This window comes from Orbicella faveolata, unplaced genomic scaffold, assembly GCF_042242905.1.
Source record: "Orbicella faveolata isolate gen_17 unplaced genomic scaffold, um_ofav_v1 contig_25, whole genome shotgun sequence".
NCBI classification, from domain to species: Eukaryota; Metazoa; Cnidaria; class Anthozoa; order Scleractinia; family Merulinidae; genus Orbicella; species Orbicella faveolata.
Window position 1 is genome coordinate 21,215,001 of NW_028301553.1, and position 22,500 is coordinate 21,237,500.

General features: G+C 38.1%; 1 protein-coding gene and 1 long non-coding RNA gene across 5 annotated transcripts in view; both read left to right on the plus strand.

Moving 5' to 3' along the window:
• Nucleotides 1–1,078: 1,078 nt before the first annotated feature.
• On the plus strand, nucleotides 1,079–2,540 carry LOC149109394 (uncharacterized). Its single transcript, XR_016208644.1, has 2 exons — nucleotides 1,079–1,430; nucleotides 1,850–2,540. It is a non-coding gene; the product is annotated as an uncharacterized LOC149109394 (long non-coding RNA).
• A 3,281-nt stretch (nucleotides 2,541–5,821) lies between these two features.
• LOC149109395 (muscle, skeletal receptor tyrosine-protein kinase-like) overlaps nucleotides 5,822–22,500 on the plus strand; it is a 20,833-nt gene continuing 4,154 nt past the window's right edge. Inside the window, exons 1-15 of one of the 4 annotated variants that reach the window (XM_089294282.1) lie at nucleotides 5,822–6,235; nucleotides 6,699–7,070; nucleotides 13,575–13,829; nucleotides 14,038–14,304; nucleotides 14,626–14,919; nucleotides 15,091–15,402; nucleotides 15,655–15,690; nucleotides 15,784–15,903; nucleotides 17,610–17,631; nucleotides 18,256–18,295; nucleotides 18,542–18,800; nucleotides 19,429–19,539; nucleotides 19,734–19,924; nucleotides 20,170–20,292; nucleotides 22,230–22,484. In XM_089294282.1, coding sequence (XP_089150408.1) covers nucleotides 6,163–6,235; nucleotides 6,699–7,070; nucleotides 13,575–13,829; nucleotides 14,038–14,304; nucleotides 14,626–14,919; nucleotides 15,091–15,402; nucleotides 15,655–15,690; nucleotides 15,784–15,903; nucleotides 17,610–17,631; nucleotides 18,256–18,295; nucleotides 18,542–18,800; nucleotides 19,429–19,539; nucleotides 19,734–19,924; nucleotides 20,170–20,292; nucleotides 22,230–22,313 — 2,559 coding nt within the window. In that variant the 5' untranslated portion in view covers nucleotides 5,822–6,162 and the 3' untranslated portion in view covers nucleotides 22,314–22,484. Of the gene's footprint in view, nucleotides 6,236–6,698; nucleotides 7,071–13,574; nucleotides 13,830–14,037; nucleotides 14,305–14,625; nucleotides 14,920–15,090; nucleotides 15,403–15,654; nucleotides 15,691–15,783; nucleotides 15,943–17,609; nucleotides 17,632–18,121; nucleotides 18,126–18,255; nucleotides 18,296–18,541; nucleotides 18,801–19,428; nucleotides 19,540–19,733; nucleotides 19,925–20,169; nucleotides 20,293–22,229; nucleotides 22,485–22,500 lie in introns of those variants that run through there. The other 3 variants (XM_089294283.1, XM_089294280.1, XM_089294281.1) reach the window with 3 other exon arrangements.

The following is a 22,500-nucleotide window of genomic DNA, read 5'->3' on the forward strand; positions in this document are numbered from 1 at the left end:
TTTCATAAAAGCGATAGACCACTCTTGGGATGTTGGGAGAACACTCGAAAAGCCTGTAAATCACTTGCCTAACGGCTCGTGATTTACAAGCTTTTCTCGTGTTCTCCCAACATCCCGCGTGGTTTATTGCGCCGGTAAACCCGTAGAGAGAGAGTGCTTAATTATAATTCATCAAATATTTTCGCTCGCGCGCGATTGGTCTAAACGCGTCACGTGGCCTAATATTCCCCAGCTAAACCCAGGGAATGTCCGAGATTATTAAATTCTCAACCTCAGATAATGCAATTCTAGCTTTCTGATTGGTTCACTGGATCTCGGTTACCATCCAGTATACCTACGTTTGACGTTATATGGAAATGGATGCGGTAAAAATGTCGCTCGGCATAAACTTTTTCGCGGGAAGCCAAGTTTCGTCGGCAAAAAAATGGATGGGAAAAAGCAGATTCGGTGAGCTATCTACGCATAGGCGGATTTAGGGGAGGGGCCGAGGGGGCCGCGGTCCCCCTTTTTTCCCTTCTATTTTCAAAACGTTTCTGTACTACCCCAACCCTTCTAACCGCCCTTTGAGTGTTGTTATAATTATATAATCAGGTTTCAGTTTTATTCAATTTCGGAGCTTTCCTTATTTAAAATATATTTTAAATATATAATATATAATATATTATCAAATATTCAAACAAACGTAACCCAAAAATTAAAATTCGCGCTAATTGTTAACGCCAAATGTAACATGCGTTTCTTTCGGTTTGAAATGACGAGGAACACTGGACACGAATATTGTCACGCCGTGTCCCTTGCTGCACTGCTGAAGAGTGAAATATTTTTCTGAAGTTTTCGAGGAAAGCAAAGAAGACACTGTTTACATTTCATCGTGAACCAGGTGAGTACGTTACTTATTTGACCTAAGTTAAACGTAATCGTTTTTTTTTTTTAGATGTGTATCTGTCTGTTGGCGGGCAACGTTCGAGCTCTGCCTTGGAGACTTTGTTTGGTGATCGTCCACCCCAGCAAAAAGGCAAATGAAGTAAAAAATATTAAACTTTAGCTTATATTAAAGCACTCAGTGTAATGATCCTGAGTTAATTTTTTCGATAGAAAATTCTGACAGAAACGATTACAATCATTACAGCAATAACACTTTGCTGATGATGTTTCAAAAATGGATCAGTTGTTTCTACTTGTGCCAGGTGAAAGTGAGTTTTAAAGAGCAAGCTTGATTATCATTCGTTGTTTTTACGATAAGTAACGTTTCCCTTCTAGAACGTTTCACTGTAGAACTCGTTACAGGGATCCACACTGGATGTTATTGAGGCAACAAACATGTTAACGTGAAGGAACAGATGAAAGGTATGCGCAAGAATGCTAAAACAGCATTTGCAAGTTCTGTGTATGAAAAGATCAAGAAGATGGCTAAGAAGGCAAACGTCAAGGTAAGCATCCCTCGAACTTGTGGTAGGCAGACATTAAGAAACAACACCAATGCCAGGACACCAGTCGCCTACTTTCGCCGGGCAATATTTCTTCCCTTCCTTGACAACTTGTTGGAGCAAACAAATACCCGCTTTAATGGACTATCAGAAGCGGCATTGCTTGGACTGCTACTGATACCTGCCAACTTACAGCAGCTTAACGAGTCTTCTCAAGAGAAATTTATTCAGCATTATTACCCTGATCTGCCGTCCCCAAGCAGTGCGTCGCGGGAGCTGGAGCTGTGGGAGTGCTTTCTGGTATGCTATTCTACGTTAATGCTCTACATGGGTTACCAAGTTTATAGTGAAACTGTGATAAGCTGAAAAAACCGATTATACCTTGTCTTGAAATATGTGTTAATTTTTGCTTTTATTTTTAGGAACAACGCTACCGTAAAACCCCCGATACTGCAAGAGACATTGAAAGCCTGCAGCTCAAGCCTCTACCGCAATGTCCACATAATTCTGCGCCTCCTGTTGATCACCCCAGCCACAAGTGCAACTGTCGAACGTAGCAACTCTTCATTGCTTATAGCAGCACCATGGGAGAAGAACGTCTAAATGCACTGTTGCTGCTCTTTATTCGCAAAGACATACCTTTAAATTATAATGCAGTTGTTGACGAGTACGCCAAACGAAACCAGAGAAGGATGACATTTATCAATCCACTGCAGTGATTTATTTCGATTAATACTGGATGTATAAATGAAATGCAATGACTCTGTTAACAGTTCGCCTACCACTAACACTACGATTTTGCTTTGAAAATCGTTTTTTAAAATGCTCTTTAATTCTATCTTCCGAAACGTTAACGTTACTTTACTTTACATCACGAATACGCCCACAACCATGTATGCTGCATCTCCTGAAAAGTGAAGTTTTCATCCGGGGCGGGGGGGAGGGTGGGGGACTCGGCCCCCTCTTTCTGAATTTTCTGGACCCGCCCCTGCTACGGAAGAAATACAGGAAATTATGGACAGTGCCGTCCCAACAAAAAAGCTACAAAGTTCGAGATTAGATTATTTAACGGTACGTATAGGTTAAGCTTCCATTAAAAGTTGCAAAATTAAATATGACCGTCGAGATTTTACGCATTCATGAAGATCATGTAACAGAAGCAATGTTTTCCTTAATACAGAATGGCTTGCTAGTCCTGGTGGGCACCAAATGTTAGAAACCGGTATAAGAAATGTCGAAAGAGGAACTGAATGTTTCTTTGAAGTGTTTTTACACGTCTGCGAGGAAGAAAGATGGCACGTATTGCCGGCATTGATCATTTCCTTCGTACGCCGCCGCACGACAAAACGTTTTCCATTATCTCTGACCAGGCAAATAAATTATTAGAGCATTTGTAAAAGGCTTCAGGAAAACAAGCATCATTGCCGGCGTAGTCCGTAAGAAACCAATTTCTAATGAGCAGGTTAAGAAACTGTTCGACTTTGGCGAACTCGGATCGGCCGAGAGCAAAAATCCCGCACAGCTACAGAAGATGATCTAGTTTTATCTCGGTCTCTTTTTTGGCAGACGTGGACGAGAGAATCAACGACAGCTAGCGCCAACAATTCTGTCCTTGCGAAAAACACCTCAAGGAGTTGAGTGTTTTGAGCTGAACCGAAGTAAGGCCGGTTCTTTACCAGCCACGAAAAACCATCAGGGTGTCCTTGGAGACTCTGAAGATGAATCTGACGCTAAGGTAGTTTCTGCCGGTCCCTGACTCTGAATCTGGCCAACAATGAGCTCCACACATACAGTTCGAAATGCCAAGGCTTTCAAAGCAAAGGAACCCCGAAAGAGGTCTTGTCGAGAATAATTTTGGCTCAACGTCTGTGTCACGTGGCGATCAAAGTTTTCCGCAGCATTATTACAAGTCACTTACAACGGCAATGTGCAAGCGCACAATTATTCGGCTCTTCTCCATGACTCGAACTTAAACGCTTTTTAAACTTTCTGACCAAGGTTGTATCTCCTTCGTTTGATAAACGTTCCTTGAATTCTACTTGATTGTAATTTCATTCAGCAAACTCACTTGCTTCGCTTTCAAATTTTTCATTCAACTAAGTTTACAAACGGCGCGCATGTCATATGATTTCCCACTTGTTGTTGTTTTTGCCACATCAACTTCCGGTCGTTTTGTAAAATTAAAATAAAATAAAATTAAGCTTTATAAGTATAGAAACAAACAAGTATACAAATGCACCGAATTGAATAAAACAATTATTCCATTCGCGCTTGTTGGCTATTTACCATCTCACATCCAACGCGCGCTCGTGGAATAATGGTCAAATATTCCACAATTTTCGAAACTGCGCGTGTTGCGAAAAATATTTGAAGGATAATAAACACAATAGCCTCCATTTGACTTTGAAAATATGCTTGGATATTTGTCCTTGGACATTATCTGTTCCTCAAAGCTCACAGTTTTCCTCGAGCTACGCTCTCGGAAAACTGTTCGCTTCTCGGAACAAATAATGTCCGCGGACGAATATCGGAGCATATTTTCGCGCCAAATGGAGGCTATTGTTTATATATAACTCATCATTACAATGTAATATTGCTATATGAAGAAACAGTCTCCCTGGAAACTGTATCCATCCTGACACGTGCACAGAAAAGTAACAGCAAAGCTGAACAGCCAGTTCTGTACACTGCTCAGCACTGATGAAAAGAAGCAGCCATATTTCAAAACCTGAGAGCTTGTCCTGGTACGTGTACTTTGAAGACTGCGAATTTGAATTTAAGAGGACTTTTTAAAAGCTAACAGCAGCTTATTAACCGAGAGAACAAAACCTGTAGATCTAAAGTAGATTTTGGGTGCCTTTCTTTAGAAAAATCCAGGAATGGATTCTTAAATCCAGAAACGGATTTCACGTTTGTTTTCTAAACAGATTAATCCAAGATCACTCGGATCATGGTGCATCAAAGGAACCGAAGGATCCTTGCCCAGAGTGGATTCTTGGGTTCATTTGACGCACCAGTTGACACCATCATCTAAGGGATCATTGGATTTATCTGCTTAATAACGAAATGCAATTTTCGCTTTATGGACGTCAGCTGGTTATTCCCGCGAATGCAATTACGATCGAACAATTTTAGAGGCTTGTAGAACTTTTGTATTGGATTCACTAATTAGAGTTTGTATGTCCGTAAGTAAATACAGTATCGTGTACTCTTCTTGTGTTGTTACTGACGCTACAGTAGAGAGACTTGGGCTCGAAGTCGAATTAAGGAAAAGCTATTTTTTAGTTTCGTGCTCTTAATAAAAATATATGCTGTCAAGTTTTGAAATAAAAGGTCCTTTGTACGTTTGTATCACCCACGAATGTAATGGCCAACCACCAATTAATATAATGAAAAAATATAACTAATGTATAGCCACTAATGCAATACACATTCAAAGAGAAGAGATTTTATTTCATTTAATACGCTATTGTTTATGAGGAATTTGTATGGAGCATATACAGCGAGATGCACCAAAATGTGATTTTGTTCTAGATGATCTATATTCCAAGTTTAACATACTATTCCCCTTCCCCTTAGCTTACCTTTGCGCTGGCCTAATGTTTGTTTGTAATTTTAAACACTTTAAATGAGTTTTTTGCACCCTAATATGTTGCTCCTAATGACGCGATAACAGAAATAATTAGTTCAAATTGAACAAAACAATTGGTAGATGTTTTCCTCTTTACTGACCTACAAAATATGGGAGTTTTGTACTGACGTCGGTGTTCCCTTTTGCCTCATTAGCATACAATGTTAAGCTTGAGCATACTATTGAAGGAGAAGTCAGGCTTCAAAATATGCAACCATGGGTTTATAAAACTTTCAGGCTTTAAACCAGCGTAAGGCAAAAAATTACTTTATATCTCGGACTTATTTCTTGAGACAGTTAATCATGCAATGCTCTTTTAATATCAGAGCAGATGTTTTTTCGTTGCCTGCTCATGCTATACGATGAAGGTAAATGAAGCTCAGAGGAATAAAGCATTCTCCACCATATCATTGAGTAAAAGGCTGTTTTGCGGGGAAATAGCTCAGCGAGCGAAGGTTCTCCGGGGCCACAAGTTCGACGAACATGTAAAACATTTTTTTTGGCGTTACCTTTAGCCTTTTGCCTCAGTCGAGTAGCTATAAAAACTTGTTTTCAACATAGAGACTTTGAAGCGGGTTATGATCAGTTAGAAGTTTCTATCGTTATGACAACAGTATTTCCCATAACGTTAAAAGCACATTTCTCTCTTTCTTTTGTAAATAATAACAGCAAAACATATTGAAACAATTCCATCAAGTGAACAAAGTAGCAACCCGGTCTTCCCCAATGCGTCAAGCATTGCCCTTATTCCGTTCAATCGACTTCCAAAGAAAATTTTTGTTTGGAAAGGAAATTGAACTGCAACTTATGATTGCCTGTTTATAATTTCTTACTTGGTCAAATAATGTATAAATTGCCCTAAATAATGACACGATGTTCAAAAGGAAAATAGTTTTCTAAATCCGTGACTCATACCATAATAAGGATTACAACCGTATTGCGTGACTCAATAGGTTTAGCGTTATGCGTGAGGTGATTGCATTGCACTGATTAAACATGGCGACGTTACAGGATTTGTTATTTAGCGGTTACAAACAACTTTCTTTCGTTTCGTGAGTAGCAATAACAAAGCATTCAAAAGAATTGAAAGTTTTCTACGGGCAGATGATGGCGGAAAGCGTTGTTTTGTCAAGCTGTGCCTTATATTTTATCCTGTTTTCGATACTTCCGCATGTAGGTACGTTTCAGTGATTCAGGCTATTTGATATCTGTTTGTTGCATGTAATGTATTTCGAATGATTTTAGTGATAAGCGTAGACAAGTTGCGTTAAACTAATCAAAAACGAGGGTAATAGAAGCATATTGGAAGAATTGGATGAAGGCATGCATGTTCATGGACCTTTTCGGATTGCTCAGCTACTGTACTGACGCGTTCCCCTAAATCAGTCAAAGCGGAGACTGCATGTATACGTCGCCCTTTTAGGCCACTAGGTTCAAACACGATTTTACCTTTCTTACTTCTTAATTTCATTTCATTTTCCAAAACATTTGCACAATTCAAATATAAAAAGACACTACAAGTCCTTAGAAATTCAACGTGTACGGTTATCAATGGTTTGTATAGTTTTAATTTGATTTCTAATGGTTTATATGCATTGTGAGACACTAACAAACATCGAGAATTATTTTGCTTTGTGCAGCGTGTGGACTACAATTTAACTCGCCCTTTAATGGAAACAAATTGACTGGAGTCCTTGGATCGTCTGTTAACTTCACTTGGGCTTTTCAGGGAGGAAAGATAGACAGAGTTGAGTGGGGAACAAAACACGATCGTGCTGTTAGCATTAAAGATGTTCTGATTTCCATAGACAGGCTCCAAATAATCACTACCATAAAGAATCCTCCATACAGTGGACGTGTGAGTGGAGACTGGGATGGAAGCAGCCCTGGACAGGCCACTTTCACACTGAACTCAATAGCGAAAGGAGATGAAAGGTTCTATGCTTGCAAACTTTCACCGGAAATTCTTGATGGACAATTAGTTTATGATACGGTTCAACTGATTGTTGTCGGTAAGTAAACAAAAGTATATTTCCTTCCTATATTAATTGGGCCAAGAGACAGGCCCAGTCCTTGAGTAAAGTTCTTTTCGGCGTCGACTGATCACGCGAGCGCGCAACGAGCAGAACATACGCTTAAACTTTAGTATGACGAAGAATTAATTGTTTTAAGATTGAAATCATGTTTTTGTTGTGTGATAAAAGCGTTTTGGGAATCGTCGCGGAATAACTCGTACGTGTCTCTGTATGCCGGGCGAAATTGACAACTTAGTGTTATTTTGGGGAGTATTTTAGTCGTTGAATTTTTTTTAAGTCATATATCTTAAATCCGCCGCCAAGAGCTAAGGTAAGTACAAAGATAGCTTGGTTTTATAAGCTTTTCACATTTACCCAACACTTTGCTTTATATGCGTAAAGATAAATCTCTTTAGCTCCCATACATTTCTTTGAGTTTTGTCTGCACGAACTAGGTATCTAAGCATGCAGATGAATAGACTGTTTTCAATAAATTAAAATTCAACTTGGGAGCGAGGCCTAGAGGACACAAGCAAAGGAAATTAAATGAGCATGTTTATCAGTCATTTATCCTCTCTGTGCCTCTAGGCCTCGCCATTGAGCTGAATTTTAATACATCGAAAGAAGCCTATTTTCACGCGCACCTTGTCACGAAACAGAAATACAGGACTAATGCCTAACTCCCGTTACTATTTTTGGAAAGGTTTCCGCTGGGCTATGCCAGATCTTTCATCCAAAAGGGATAGATTTAAACTGCCAGGGTCATTTCTAAGTTTAGTTGAGCTTCTTCTTGCATCAGAAAAGCGGGCACACTAAAGCTTTAAATTTGAATGAGCACGTGCCTCCGTTTCCAACTTTGAAAACGGAATGCTGAACTACTAGACCAGGTGATGATAGATTAGATAACAAAAACTTTTCGCCAAATTAGTATAAGATATTATAATCAACTCTCGAAATACAGTATCTTGGAAATATTTCAACGAACAGCTTGATTCGTTTCTGAAAAGTATTTCTGGTTACGTTGCCATTTGCTTCGCTTTCAAAACCAAAGGCGTTAAGCTTTTCAGAATGAGCATTGGTTGAAAATTGCTGCCAAGTAATATCCTCTCTATATATTTTCGGTTACTTGAATCATTATAGCGCCCAAATATGAACCGACTGATGAACTAAAACGCTTAATAAAATTTAATAGTCCAGCCAAAAAACAATAACTGAAATAGATTTTTGTAAGTACAATATCCCCACGATAAAGAAAAGTCGAAAAATTACTTTTTTTTTTCGATATATCTTTTTATTAGTAACAACGAACAAGTTAGTTACATCGAGAGAAGACAATAATATTTAACTTTATTCAAGCAGAATGGTTGTGCAGACGCTTGCAAGTTCGAACAAAAAGAAAGATGAATTTTGAAACGTCGTGTTTTGTTCTTAATCGATCTTGGCCGTACAACTAAGTCAGTCTTGGTCCAATATGTTCGGAGTCTAATCCCTTTATCAGTTTTGTTTAGCCTTTTCTTTTTGCGCTGAACGGACTCTGTTAAGCAATCATCGCAAAACACACTGTACATCAGCATAGACCTGATATTATCATTATTATCTAATATTATTTTGGGAGACCGAATGGTGAAGGATAATCTAATTTCAGTTAAGTTAATTAATGACAAATGTTTCATAATCTCCGAAATTCGCACGTACGTAAGAAGAGTAAGAAGTGTCTCTATGTGGTTAATTAAACACCAAATGTAATCATTTCTGGTTCTGGGATTATTTGCGGTCCCGGGATCATTTGCTGGTCTGTAAAAATCACGACGATCGCTATCGCTGAAGAGTTGCTTCCATAAGATTGCAACAATCCCTGAACATTTCTTCAGCGATCGTAACGCCCCTAGCGATTTTATGGAAACCAACCTTTAGTTTTCTGTATACCATCTTCAGGAGTGGACCTTTGATTTTTCTGGACAGTGAGGAGAGTAAAAGGACAATTTAGATTAATGTCATTGATGAGTTACAATGTTTGATTGGCTTGATACGGATAATACGGCGGTGATGACAGATCTGGCTTTGAATTAATCTGGGTGCATGATATGGTTAGTTTGAACAGAGCGTGAGGGGAATTTAATAAATTAGTTTTACTTGATTTGACAAATTTATTTCTTGCCTTATGGTAGGCAATAGAAATATTTTGCTATCCATTTTTACCTCATGGTATGTACTTCATATCATGAGGTATAGTGATGGTTGGATTCGTCACTCCATTCCCGTTAGACAATTAATTTATGCATTAACTCCACATTAAACATGAATTACACACGTTTCCCCCTGTCCCCCGTACTAGGTTTGATTTTGTCCACAAAGTCGTCTCATTCTTTTATGTTCATATATGTGGGGGGAGGGGGTGGGACAAAGGTGGCAGTACATGTTTACAAAATGACGTCTGTTGTGTTGAGCCCGACGCAAAAATAGGCAAGGCGAGTTTTCCTTCCTTTCGCTCCATCTTTGATCAAAGTACATTTCTGAAGACCTCACAAACGAACAGGAAATGTGCTCAAGAAAGCTCGAATCGAAAGAAATGGGTTTTGAAAGTCTTAAAAGTTACGATGTCTCCAAGATACATTTGGACGACGAGGAATAGAATGCACAAAACGAACTATTCGGAATGAATGCTTTATGGTCTGGGGTAAAAGGTAAGCTGCCCTCCTTCTACTGTATTGCATTTTGAATTTTCTAAAAATACTCGCAGGATGTATGATTTAAAATTAAATGCGCTTTTAATATTTCGCAATTCGCTAGGAAGCTGTTCGGAAAATGTCACATGACAAAGCACATCGATGAAGCTTTGGTCAAGTTCCTTCTTGCTGGGACTTAAATGCCACAACTGTGATAAGCTATACAGTGTGGGGCCCAGTTCTCGGCCACTTTTTGTTCAGCGTTTATTTTTCGCGCCACAAATGAATCTGAATAAAAAGCAATTGCTTCAAAAGGTAGCTTGATTCCTTGTCTTCTGTTCTGCCGAGTTTTGTTTCGTCCTGCCAAGTTTTTCTGTGAGCACGTCGAGGTGACGCGAAGGTAGGTGAATTTGGTTTCCCCGAAAACGTGTTTGTTTACGGCTACTAGAATTACAGGGTTTAATTCAAGTTGATATTTTGTCCGTCTAGAAGGCCCAAATGAGCCAATTCTTGGCATAAAGGACGTAGAGTGGTAAAGCTATCTGTTAAATGTAAACTTTTCCTGGCCTGTTTAATTCTTTGAACTAAATTCACTCCTCAATATTTCTTTCGTACTTTTGGGTATTTGCGTATTCTCGGCCACCCTGTTCGCCTTCAACACTAAAAGCGCTCATAGTTCTGTGTGGAGTATTCGTATCAAGTCAGTTGTAAAATTAAGGCTGTAATGGGGTGGCATGCTGAAAACTATGAGCTCTGACTTAACCCAACTCTTTTTTAGCCTCGCTTGACTGAGAAAAACTAGGTGTGCAAAAAACTTCCTTTTCTAACATGAAACAAAGCTCTTTAAGGATAATTTGTGATCGAAATATCAAAACACAAGCCTTATAAGTGATTTAACAACAAAAAAATGGTAATAAAGCGTTGTTTATTCTGAGGAATCGTGTGCACTCTTTTGTGGCCGAGAACTGGGCCTGCTGGCCGATAACTGGGCCCACGAACGAAGCCTCCATTTTCGTTATTACTCGGGAGAAAACAGCGTTGAGCAGTCGATAGCTCTACATGTGTAAACTGAATGCTGAAGTTAGTTGTGCGTGAAATTTTAAGTCCTTACGGCTATTCCAAGGTAAGAAATACAAGGTTACGTTTTTTGTGGCCGAGAACTGGGCCCCATACTGTAGCGATTGAACACAGCTGCCAAACAAATGCTAAATACAATAAATTATACGCCAAATAACAAATACCATAACAAATACAAAATATCAAACAACAAACAAATGCCAAACAGATGATCTGTTACCTGAATGCCACCTGAAATACACCAAGGTCAGGAGCAAATGATTATCGAAGGTAATCCTACAATACCCGAGCAGTTTGAAAATCAAAATAATATACCAGTTCAGTTGTCAATTGCAAGTAATTGTCAGTACAGAAATGCAGAAAAAATGTAAATGTACGGAATTCTAGAGCTACAGTACCATTGTCTCCCATCCTCAGTTTAGAATGACACGTGAAAGAGAACCCTCCAGAATTTCTTACAAAATGGTTACCAGATTTTCTAAATGTCGGTGAAATTATACATAAAGAACTTAATGGCCCGAAATCGTCTAAGCTGAAGGCTATGTTGTGTGGATACCATCGTTGTCATTTCTTAGAGCGATATAGAAGTTCAAAATTCATGATTTTCTTCAAGAAGTATTTTATAAGACAAAGTTTAAGCTTGTGTATTTTTCGAACAAGGACTCCAAAGCATAAAAACTTGCCTTTGTTTTGTATGATAGCTGAAAGTAATATTTTCAGAAAATTAAGGCAGCTCCAAATGAAAACGTATCATTTTTTGAGCAGAATCATATCATTGAGTGGAGATGTGGAGTCAAATCCTGGTCCTGCAAATGAGTATTGCAAATCAGTACCTTTTATACCACCCACAAATTCTGTCTGTTTATTAAAATTCAGATTGTCTCAGCTAGGCAGAACTGCACTTGATGTTGGAGGAGGTGGTGATTGCTTTTTTAGGGCTGTATCACATCAACTCTATGGAAATCCTAATAGTCATTTCTATGTGCGCAGTGTTGGCATTCAGTATGTAGTGAATCACCCTGAACAATTTATAGAGAGTAAAGCTGAGCATTCTTGGCAAGGTTATTTGGAAAGAATGTCATGTCAAGGAACATGGGCTGATGCTATCATAATTCAAGCTGTTGCCAATTGTCTTAATTTATCAATTCATATTGCTGAATCAAATCCAACTTTTTCTCCAGTTTCTGTTGTTGAACCAGTGAATGTTACAAATGCCCTAAACATTTACAATGAGATGAATTTCATCATGTTTCCATAGTAGAAAACAGAACAATGAAGATAAGAGACAACAGCAAACAAACAAAAAATGCAGATGAAAACAAACCAGTTAATAACAGTGAAAAACGTAAAGCTTACAGAAGAAAATACATGACAGAATACATGAAAGACAGAAGAGCTGATGATAACTTTAGAATATATGAGAATCAAAAACGAGTACAAGGCTGCAACATTAATGGCGAAACATCTAGGAACAAGAAACACCAGGCTGCTAAAAGGACAAAATTGAACCCAGAACATGTCAGAGAAATTGAGCAGCGCTCCTTCAGAAAACGAAAAGCAGAAAACCTGCAACACATAAGGGAAATAACCAAACAGTTGGTAAGAAAAAGACAAAAGACTGAGGCTCTGGCAAGTGTATCGCAACTAACATGTAGCAGTCATGAGTTGCAGCCAAAAGAAAATAAGTGCGATGTAATTTCTATGATAAATTTGTTTTACACGAACATTGCATTGTGGCCCAGAATATGTATGCACTTGTTGTGACCAATTGTGGTTCAAATGCTCTGTAGTGAAAAGTTATCCAAACAAATATAGGGCATGTTCACTAGACATTGTTGAGTCCTGTCTTACTGGTTTTAAAAGTGTCAATGCCACTGAATGGATCTGCATGACTTGCAATAAAAAAAAGTCTAAAAAAGGTCTAAAAAAGCAATTGTCTAACTTGTAGTAAAAAAGGTCTAAAACAAGGCAGGTTACCCCGCTGTTCTAAAGCCAATAAGATGGGTTTTCCTTATAAGCCTAATGTCTTGAATTTCACATCACTAGAAGAGCGACTAATATTACCTCGTATACCTTTTATACAAATCAGTGAACTACCTAGGGGTGGTCAATTGTCTTTTCATGGAAACATTGTCAATGTGCCAAGTGATGTAAATTCAACTGTTCATTGTCTCCCAAGGCCAAGAAGCGAATCACAGACCATTCCAATAAAACTTAAAAGGCGACTTGGTTACAAGCATCACTATCAGTTTCAGAATGTCAGACCTAAGAAAGTATTAAATGTAGCCAAATATCTTGTAGACACTAGTGAATTATTTAAAACTGAAGGCATAAAAGAGCAAAATGCATGGATAGATGGCATCACTTCGCAACCCATGAAGAGTGGGGTGAGTTTGTTCAAAACCCTTACACATCCAGTGCTGATGTGCAAACTAATGAAATTATCACAAATTGTCAAAACAATGTTTGCACTGCTGATGTTCATAATCCAGACAGAGAAAAAGACACTAAAAGGATTACCAGTGTTTCCTGTCAAAATGTTATATGTATTAGATGAAGACCTTATTTCTATAAACATGCTCAACTAATGGCTGCTTATTAACGTGATGCACTTTTCAACTAAACACCTTACAAATGGAACACTTCTTAGTTCCAAAAGAGGCAAAGGATAGCACTTCGTAGAATAATTACCACATACCATGAGGTAGCTCGAAGGAGCCTTTGATTTACACTGCTCAAGAATTTCAACTTATTGCAGAGATGCCTGTTATCAGCCCACCGTCAATAAACGGAAGTTACATTGAGGGATCTTCAGTCAATATCAGTTGTACAGCGACTGGAAAACCAGACCCTGAAATATCATGGATACGAAATGGACAAACCAAAAGTTCCGGGAGGAAAACAGCGTATTTGAACTTCGACCAAATAAAGAGGACAGATGATGGACTGTATACATGTACAGCTAACAACTCAGCAGGAACAAAAACTCACCAAGAGATCTTGGTGGTTCGTTGTGAGTCTGAATTACTAGAAAAAAATTCATAGTTTTACTTGCGAAAGAAACTAAGGCGGAATTTTTGTTTAGTTTCTGTTGGTTTTAGGACGTAGAATACAAGCTAAACAAATCAGAAAGGGATTTGCTATTGATCATTTCATATTTTTTTTGTTTGCACTGTCTTAAAGCAAAATTCAAACTATTTCCTTTCTTATCTTTTTTACAGATCCAGCGAAAATACTAAGTGTTAGTTCATCAGCTGCCAAGTCTTGGATTGGTCAAACAGTAACGTTGAAGTGTGTGTCAGATGGTGTTCCTACACCAACACTCACCTGGTACAAACCTGATGGAAGTGAACTAAACAAAGTCACAGCTAAAGAAAGCACAGTGAAGGCGACAATAACTGATGATCAAGATTTTGGTGAATACAAGTGTGTGGCTTACAATGGCCTTGATCCTTTAAACGCGACTTCCATTACTTTGCTACAGATAGGTATGTGCCAACATATTGACAAATACATATAATGCCATTGGTGTTAGCTGAAGAACAGTCTTCCTTTTTGTCAATTATATGTTAATGAACAAACAAATATTTTTGTAGAAAGTTACAAAGGCTGCCGTTTCGATTTCTAAAACTTTTTAAAATGTGATATAAACTTGGCGTGAGTAAAAATGCATTTCTGAATATTCAAGATTGGAAGATTTAGAAAGGTGGACTTTTATCCCTAAATTATCCTGCATGTCCAAATTGAAAGAGGTGACAAACTGTCAGTTAGGTGAAAAAGACGCTTTTGTTTCCTTTATTTATTTATAGAACAACCAGGATCCCCGGTCATCATATCTTCGGCTTCAGACATTCAAGCCACTTCACTGACAGTAAAATGGACTGCACCAGTTGATGATGGAGGGAGTCCTATCACAGCATACCGAGTGGTCATAATAAAGGGTAGCTCTGAGATAAAGAATGTCAATATTACTGACCCTGGAATAACCAGTCTGTCCGTTGGAGATTTGGAGCGATATACCGAGTACAATGTAAAGGTGTTTGCCAGAAATGTGGTCTTTGAAGGAACAGGTGCCCAAAAGACAATCACAACAAAGATGAAAGGTAAGATCTCCAGGGGGCAGCTTTCACTAAGTTTCACCAAATAAACGATAATCTTATTACCATGTTGTTCATTGTTAGGATTATTATATCGCCCAGAATAGACATAAGAACTCGTGGAATTCATTGATCAAAATAATAGGGATCACTTCTATGAAAATTATTATCAATCAGGCATTCCCGGAACACCACAAATCATAGATGTCCCTGCAGAGGTGCAAAGTGATGAAGTGACCTTAAAATGGACAATGCCAAGCAGCAATGGAGCGGACATCACACAATACACTGTGTATATTCGAAACGTTACCAGTAACGATACCGTAGGAGACTGGAGAAAGATTGAGGTCATTTATGATGTCTCTATTCATGCGTACGTCGTCACACTCAAAAAAGGGCAGAAGTATGACTTACTGGTGACTGCAACCAACAAATATGGAGAAAGTTTGAAAGCACAGCAATACATAAAGAGAATCAGAGTTTTAGGAGGTAAAGCTATGCCAAAATTATTATTCTCTTAGGGGCTATTTATTCAACTGGTTCTTTCTTTCTGATTTTCCTGTTTCTCATTAAAAACAAGTGAGCAAAACTTCCCAGGCAATTGATTAACATTGGTTTTAAAGTTGTAATGCCTTGGATCGCCCTCAGCGAATTGTGGTTACTGTTGTCTTCAATAACTGTTCCTCCAACTTGGACACATTTTTCCAGGGCTAATTTAGGTCCGTTTTATTTTTATTTCAGGCTCCACAAAGTCAACTGCAAACCAGGATCAAATAGGTAAACGTCTGTAGACTACTTTGTTTGACAAGGTTGTTTTGGTAAGACTGTTATTGAATTTCTAAACTTTATTATAAATGTTATCACCCACAGTTGTGAGATGCGACAAAGAATTGGAGATTCTTCATGCTGTTTATCTCAGCGTCATAATCCTATTGGTGATAATCATACTTGTTATTAGTGTTATCCACTGGAGAATACGTCAAGGACCAGGTACTTTCCATTTACTTCATACGCATGCTCTGACGGGTCGTAGCCAGGCTTTCGTCAGAGACAAGGCAAGCTTTGCGAACGTCAAAGGCGTAAGCTCTGAAGGGCGGTGAGGACAACCCCCCTCAAAAAAAATAGAAGCTCTAAATGCTATATATAGGGCATTCTTCATGGGATTTTGCAGAACTCGCAAGTTACATTGCAATATTTCCTCAAATAAAAGGGTCGGATCTGGTTATTTACGAACTCACCACTCGAGGGTCTTCACATCATTTGATGAAGAATTTCTGTAAAAATCTCATAATTCATAGGGAACAAATTGCTCTGATAAACAACTTGTCTTCTGCCCTTAATTCCCTCTCCTTAACTGGGCTTCTATTTCACGGGCCGATGGTAAACGCTTAATTTGTGGAGATTCTTTTCCAAGTAACAATATTTTCTGCTTAATTTTTTGATGAGGAAATTAACAAACAGGTTAGGTCATGGGCGTCATCATTTTCTCCTGTCTGTATTCCTAAGACCGACCAATGGAGTTTCCCTCTGTGACATAATACACAAGGGGTACATATAACTTCCCTCTTTTCCTCATTGACAGTTACTCTTGTTAAGATTGACTGCTTTGCCTTGGCTTTCCTGCCTACTATCACTATCTACTAGTTCTACTTGATTCCCAGTCTGCCAAAGACTTTCCTTGCTGAGTTTTCCCTCTCCTCCAAGGGGGTACTCATTAGATTATTTTATTATGTGGCAAACTGGTCCAAGGTGAAAAGGAGAATTCTGATTGATTCCCACAGCGATCCAAATTTTTTAATGCCGACCGATAAGATGATTCGCTCAAGAAATAGTTTCTGTGAATTCCAATTTAAAAACATACCAGAAACATAAAACAGTTTGTTGTTAAGTGGAAATCCTTTTTTTCGTTCCATATTTGGCGGACAATTTTAACGAGAAGCGACCTGAAATACGTGAAGAAAATGCTTAACTTTCGCTCGCGCTTTTGCCGAGATCGGATCACAGGGACACATCAATTCGTTGGCAGAGTTTTAAAAGAGTCATTATAATAAATGCTTTACTGAACTAACTCAGTCGGTTCGTAATTGGGAATTCTTTGTCCTGTTCTTCTTTTTTCAAGTTTCGACTTGCGAATAAAGGAACTCGACAAGTGTTTTCCCACCACGGATCTCATGCGAGTTCAATAACATAATATATGGGGAAGCTCCACCCAGAGGTGGAGCTTCCCTATATTTTACCCTTACCCCGTATAGAACTTTTATAGAACATTTATGAAGAACGAGGTGACCCTTTCCTATACCTTCCATGGAAAATGACGCACCCTACGGTAGAAACCAAGTATACCTGTTCTATACAAGCCTATGGATAGAGTAACTCAAATGAAGGAATGAATGATCTACTTGTTTCTTTCATCTGTTCGAGGCTTTTCATTTACATAACTAAACGTCGATATTTAAATGGTAGTTTTTCCTACTCTTTGTACGAGAGAGAGAAAAAACGGAGAAACCTTGGGCACAAACCCAACAGAAATCTTTGCTAACCTCTGACTCACAAATAGTCGTTTTAAACGCTACATTAAATATTCCTTCCTTTCAAAGGAATTTTTTAAGGCGCTGAAAGACATGCAAAAAGCTCTGAATAATACTTTTTATTCAATTTGTTTCCCTGTTTTTATAACAATTTCTTCTTTTTTACAGGTGTTCTTAGGCAAGAAAAACGGTGAGTACAACAGCCAAAACTTGGTTTCAGATAATCTCTGATATTCTTATTATTATACGGCTGTGTCTCACAAGAACTGGGAACTACCGAATTCACGAATTTGATTGGCTGAAATCGATATTGAAAGCGGTCTAGCTTTTCCCATCTAGACCGACATCTAGACCGGTAATGTTTTGTGGTAAAAAAAGCTGCAGACTAAAATACAAAAATATTGGCTATTTTCTTCTAAAAATATTCGTTTACACGGAAGTACCAAAAAGCCTGATGAGAAAAAAAAAGTAAAGAGGACGAGCACACTTTCGCAGAATTAATTTCAGATCATCGCCTTTCGTAAGCAAAATGTCAGCTAGCACAAACCAGTTACATTAAACGAATTAAATTGTTCTTGCTTGCCATATAATAAGCATCTTATTAACCAAGCTTGGTCGGTCTGTACTCACGACCTCGGTTAAGATTCTCCCATAGAGACCTCCTACTCGGTTAATAAGAGCTAAGTATACCCTCTGTCTCAGGAAAAAAGATTTAATTAAAGGACTGTTTTAGAAAGCAACAGCTAGCCATGATTGTTTGCACCACTTCTTATTTCAGAGAGTTCAAAATAAATTCGTGTTTTCTAAATTCCAGCGTCAGCAGCTTGTCATCACAAGCAGATTCTATTCCCATGGTAAGTCATTCTTTCAGTTTGTCTTCCAGTATATAGAATCGAGGAAGAAGTCGTTTTGATGACATTGTGCAATACAAAAATACTGGCAACAACAGTTTGGAACATATCTAGGGATAGCTTTTCCAATCTTAGAAATCAAACGATAACGTCCTCGCGTCATTTGTGTACACCTGCCTCAGTTCCTCTCACGTTTATAAAGTTCTTTTAATCGGTTAAAATCCTGACTTATTTTCTGTTTTCTTCAAGAGCACTGTTGACCACCAGGAATTAGAATTTCAGTTCACAGAGACAAGTGACGCTACCAGCATAACCTACGAGATCCCTAATAGTGTTGGAGATTACATGCCGCTTCATCCATCAACAAGAAGCTGGGAGATCAGTCGACACCAAGTCGATATCATTAAAAATGTCGGAAAAGGGGCTTTCTCCCAAGTTGCTAAGGCAACAGTCAAGAACATAAATGATAACCAAGAGGTCATAACAGTGGCTGTGAAAATGTTGAAAGGTTATGGAAACTTATCTTTCAAGCTTCTCATTAAAGCCTTATGGGATCCTCAGGTTTTTTCTTTTCATCATTGACGCTAATCGATCAATCCATTTTCGCTATGATACCTGATAACTGATATCTTATTAGTTATGTAATTGATATGAGTCTTCCATGTCATTTGTTCATCAATTCTAATTTCAAGAAATTTTGTCCATTTAACCTGCTCAATTTTTTTTTATTGTTGATTGTGATTGTTACTGGCGTGTTAATTTTTTTTCCTTCTAGTTTTAAATGTCATAAAATTTGCTTTACTAACATTCAGCGTTGGTTTGTTGTGAGCTAATCATTGTAATACTTTGGTGATCTCTTGATTGGCTATTTGTAGCATTTGATTAAGGTTTTTGTGTTGGAAGATTAAATATGTATTGTCTGCAAATAGCATATATTGAAATAAATCTGAGTTTCTGAAAATATCATTTATATAAATAATAGTATTGGTCCTAACACTGATCCCAGCGGAACTCCACATTTAATTGTGTCACTGTTTGAGACTGCTGTATTAAATTTTACTATTTTTTTACGGATGGACGGATCAATATTTTCAGAGGTGCTGAAATTTTATTCTTAATTAATTTGCCTCAAATAGACAACGCTCCTGATTCCGACAGGGTGGACTTGCTGTCAGAACTTGAGGTGATGAAAAACCTGAAGCCTCATCCACACGTGATCAAGCTGATGGGATGTGTTACTGAGTCGGGTGAGAAAAATGCTTTTAAAATAATATCACATTTACATTTAAAATAAATAAACAGGACTCGCCCACTGAATATTTATCGTGTCTAGTTGTTGTTAGTTTTTAACCTCACATAGCTGCTATGTAATTCCTCTATTCGTTAATTGATTGATCGTGTTCTTTTACTTCACATGATAGCTGTATTTCCTTTCTTTTAGACCCGTTACTGGTCCTTATTGAGTATGTGCCGTACGGTGATCTGCTGGGTTATTTGAGGAAGAGTCGTGGGCTCAGTGACACGTACTTTAACAACCCGGATAGAAAGCCGAAAACCAATCTAACTTCAAAGCAGTTGATGAGGTTTGCATGGCAGATAGCTGACGGGATGGCTTATTTGTCGTCAAGAAAGGTGAACATCTATAATAATGGCAAATCCAGTCACTTCTAACAAAAGGCGAAAACAGATCATTCCAGTGGAAAGCCCTTTCTTCGCCAAGATCCCATTCAGAAAAACATGTCATTGTGAGACTTATTATTCAGCAGTCCAACTTTGAACTAACAAATCAATTGTTATGCTGCGCAGTTAAGCCAATGTGATGTCAACAGGTGAAATAACCATCAATAAAAATGTTAGCCATAATATGTTTCTTTCAGATAATCCATCGTGACTTGGCGGCCAGAAATGTTCTTGTTGGTGAAGGAGAGAAATGCAAGGTGACAGATTTTGGAATGGCGAGGAATGTTCAGCAGGATCATATTTACACCAAACAAAGTCGAGTGGGTATCATAGATTTACCGAGTTTCCCAAAATAATTATCTTTATCTGACGAAATTTCTCTTGTAAAGTCTACCATAGGATAACACGAGAAGTCTAATAAGAACATTAGACTAATTAAGAGTCCCCGTCCATAAACAGGGAAAATAACTCAGCGATGGTCAAAAATTTAATTTCGCTCATATTCCTATGGTAGATAGGCTAGGGCATGACAAAAACTACTGGACAGTTTTTTTTTGGCAAAATATCCTTTTATTTCAAAGAAATATGCAAATTACCAAATACCGTTAGAATCGTCATTTGACGCACCATTTTATTAAACAAGTTTGAGAGCCTCGCATGCAAAATCACATCATTCTTCCGTCTTTAAAACACTCAAATATTTTTGTGCAATGTTTAATTGTGTACTGGGTTGATTTTAGGGAATGTTGCGGTTTTTGTTGGGTGCAAAATAATTAAATTTCGAAGACATGTATTTCATTCACTTAAAAGTACTTCGTAAAAATAATTTATTTTCGCCATGTGCAAAACCTTCAAATGGATTAAGCTTCTGGTGGTTGAATCGCATAAGGATGGTCTACAGATTCCTGTAAAAATTTCTTTGGGCAAATGATTGTGAGCGACGCGAGAGCTTTTCAAAGTACGTTATAAGTGCAGATATTTGACTATCCGTCGTCAAATTTCAATTTACGGGTTAGACATATATTTTAGCAAGCGCCACATCTCTTGAGCTATCTTAAGTCGAAATACACACAGAGCTGATAATTTCGAAATGTTCTAACCTTATTTGCTGTAAAAGGCAGGTCCAAAAGCCGATTTGACGTGTTTCTGTCACCATTCGTCGCACATAAAGCAGAAGTTTGCTTTTGTTTACACAACGTCCGATGTACATCGCCAACTCTCAACTTATCTAATGGTCGAATACCATGACCCTCTTTCTGTTTTCTATGACCCTCTTTCGACACATATGATCACCACTGCATCTAAGTCAAAAACGGCTAAGTGATTTGTAGATAGTTGCTTGCTTTGCGCTACACCAAAATATTACGTTCGATCATCGTTTGATCTATTGCTGCTTGAATCCTTGCTTGCAGCGGTTCCTTCTTTGTTCGTCACGCAATGCTGTCATCCCATTTTAGAGGGCAGGGGTAGGAAAATTTCTATCCAAATAAGTAAGGCTCCGTAAGGCTTGGACCCACAGGGAGCACACAATCTTGTTGAGTAGGAAGAGATTAAATTAAGCAATGAAACGAATGAATAGTTGCCCGTGTTGTCATCTTTTACCAGACAACTGCTACCTACACGCCCTGCGTAAATGCTGTAACGCTTAACTCGTACCTACCTACATAGAGTCAATTCAAGACAATCATGATAGACGTCATTCTCGGAGACCCAGAGGCAGTTAGTGGGGGCGGGGAAAAAGTCTAAACGGGTCTTCGCCCGAACTTTTTTCTCACCCGTTTAGACTTTTCACCGCTCCCAGTAACGGCCCCTGGATCTCCGAGGTATTTGATATTTGAGTGTTTTAAAGACGGAAGAATGATGTGGTTTTGCATGCGAGGCTCTCAAACTTGTTTAATAAAATGGTGCGTCAAATGACGATTTTAACGAAGTTTGGTCATTTGCATATTTCTTTGAAATAAAGGACATTTTGCCAAAAAACTATCCAGTAGTTTTAGTCATGCCCTAGCCTATCTACCATAGGAAAATGAGCGAAATCGAATTTTCGACCATTGCCGCGAAATTAAGAATTTGTCTGATTTTTACAGGCAGGCACTCGTAAGACAAAATCCGATAGGAAATCGAGCAATTTCAGCTTTTATTGGACAAAAATCTTGTACCAGAATAATGTTATGTATATGAAAATCCTTTTTGTATTTTCTGAAAGCTAAAGCTATAAACAATTGCCTGAAATAAGACCAAAAATAATTTCCCTTAGGAACTGGAGAAAATAAAATTCAAAGTTCAAAGAAGTTGTGCAAACACAGGTAAATTTTCATCATCAGTTTCATTTCTCCCGTAATTTTAGGTGTTTCATATGGAGTTCAAAATTTGTTTGGTGTTGTCAGAAATGATTTCTTTTGATAAGATATTTAAAACAGTCGCACAGAAGTTTGCAATACGATGCAAATAATAAGTTTTCGTCCACTTAACACTCGAACTTCTGGTGGATTCCTTCTTAACATCATCATCATCATCATTATTATTAT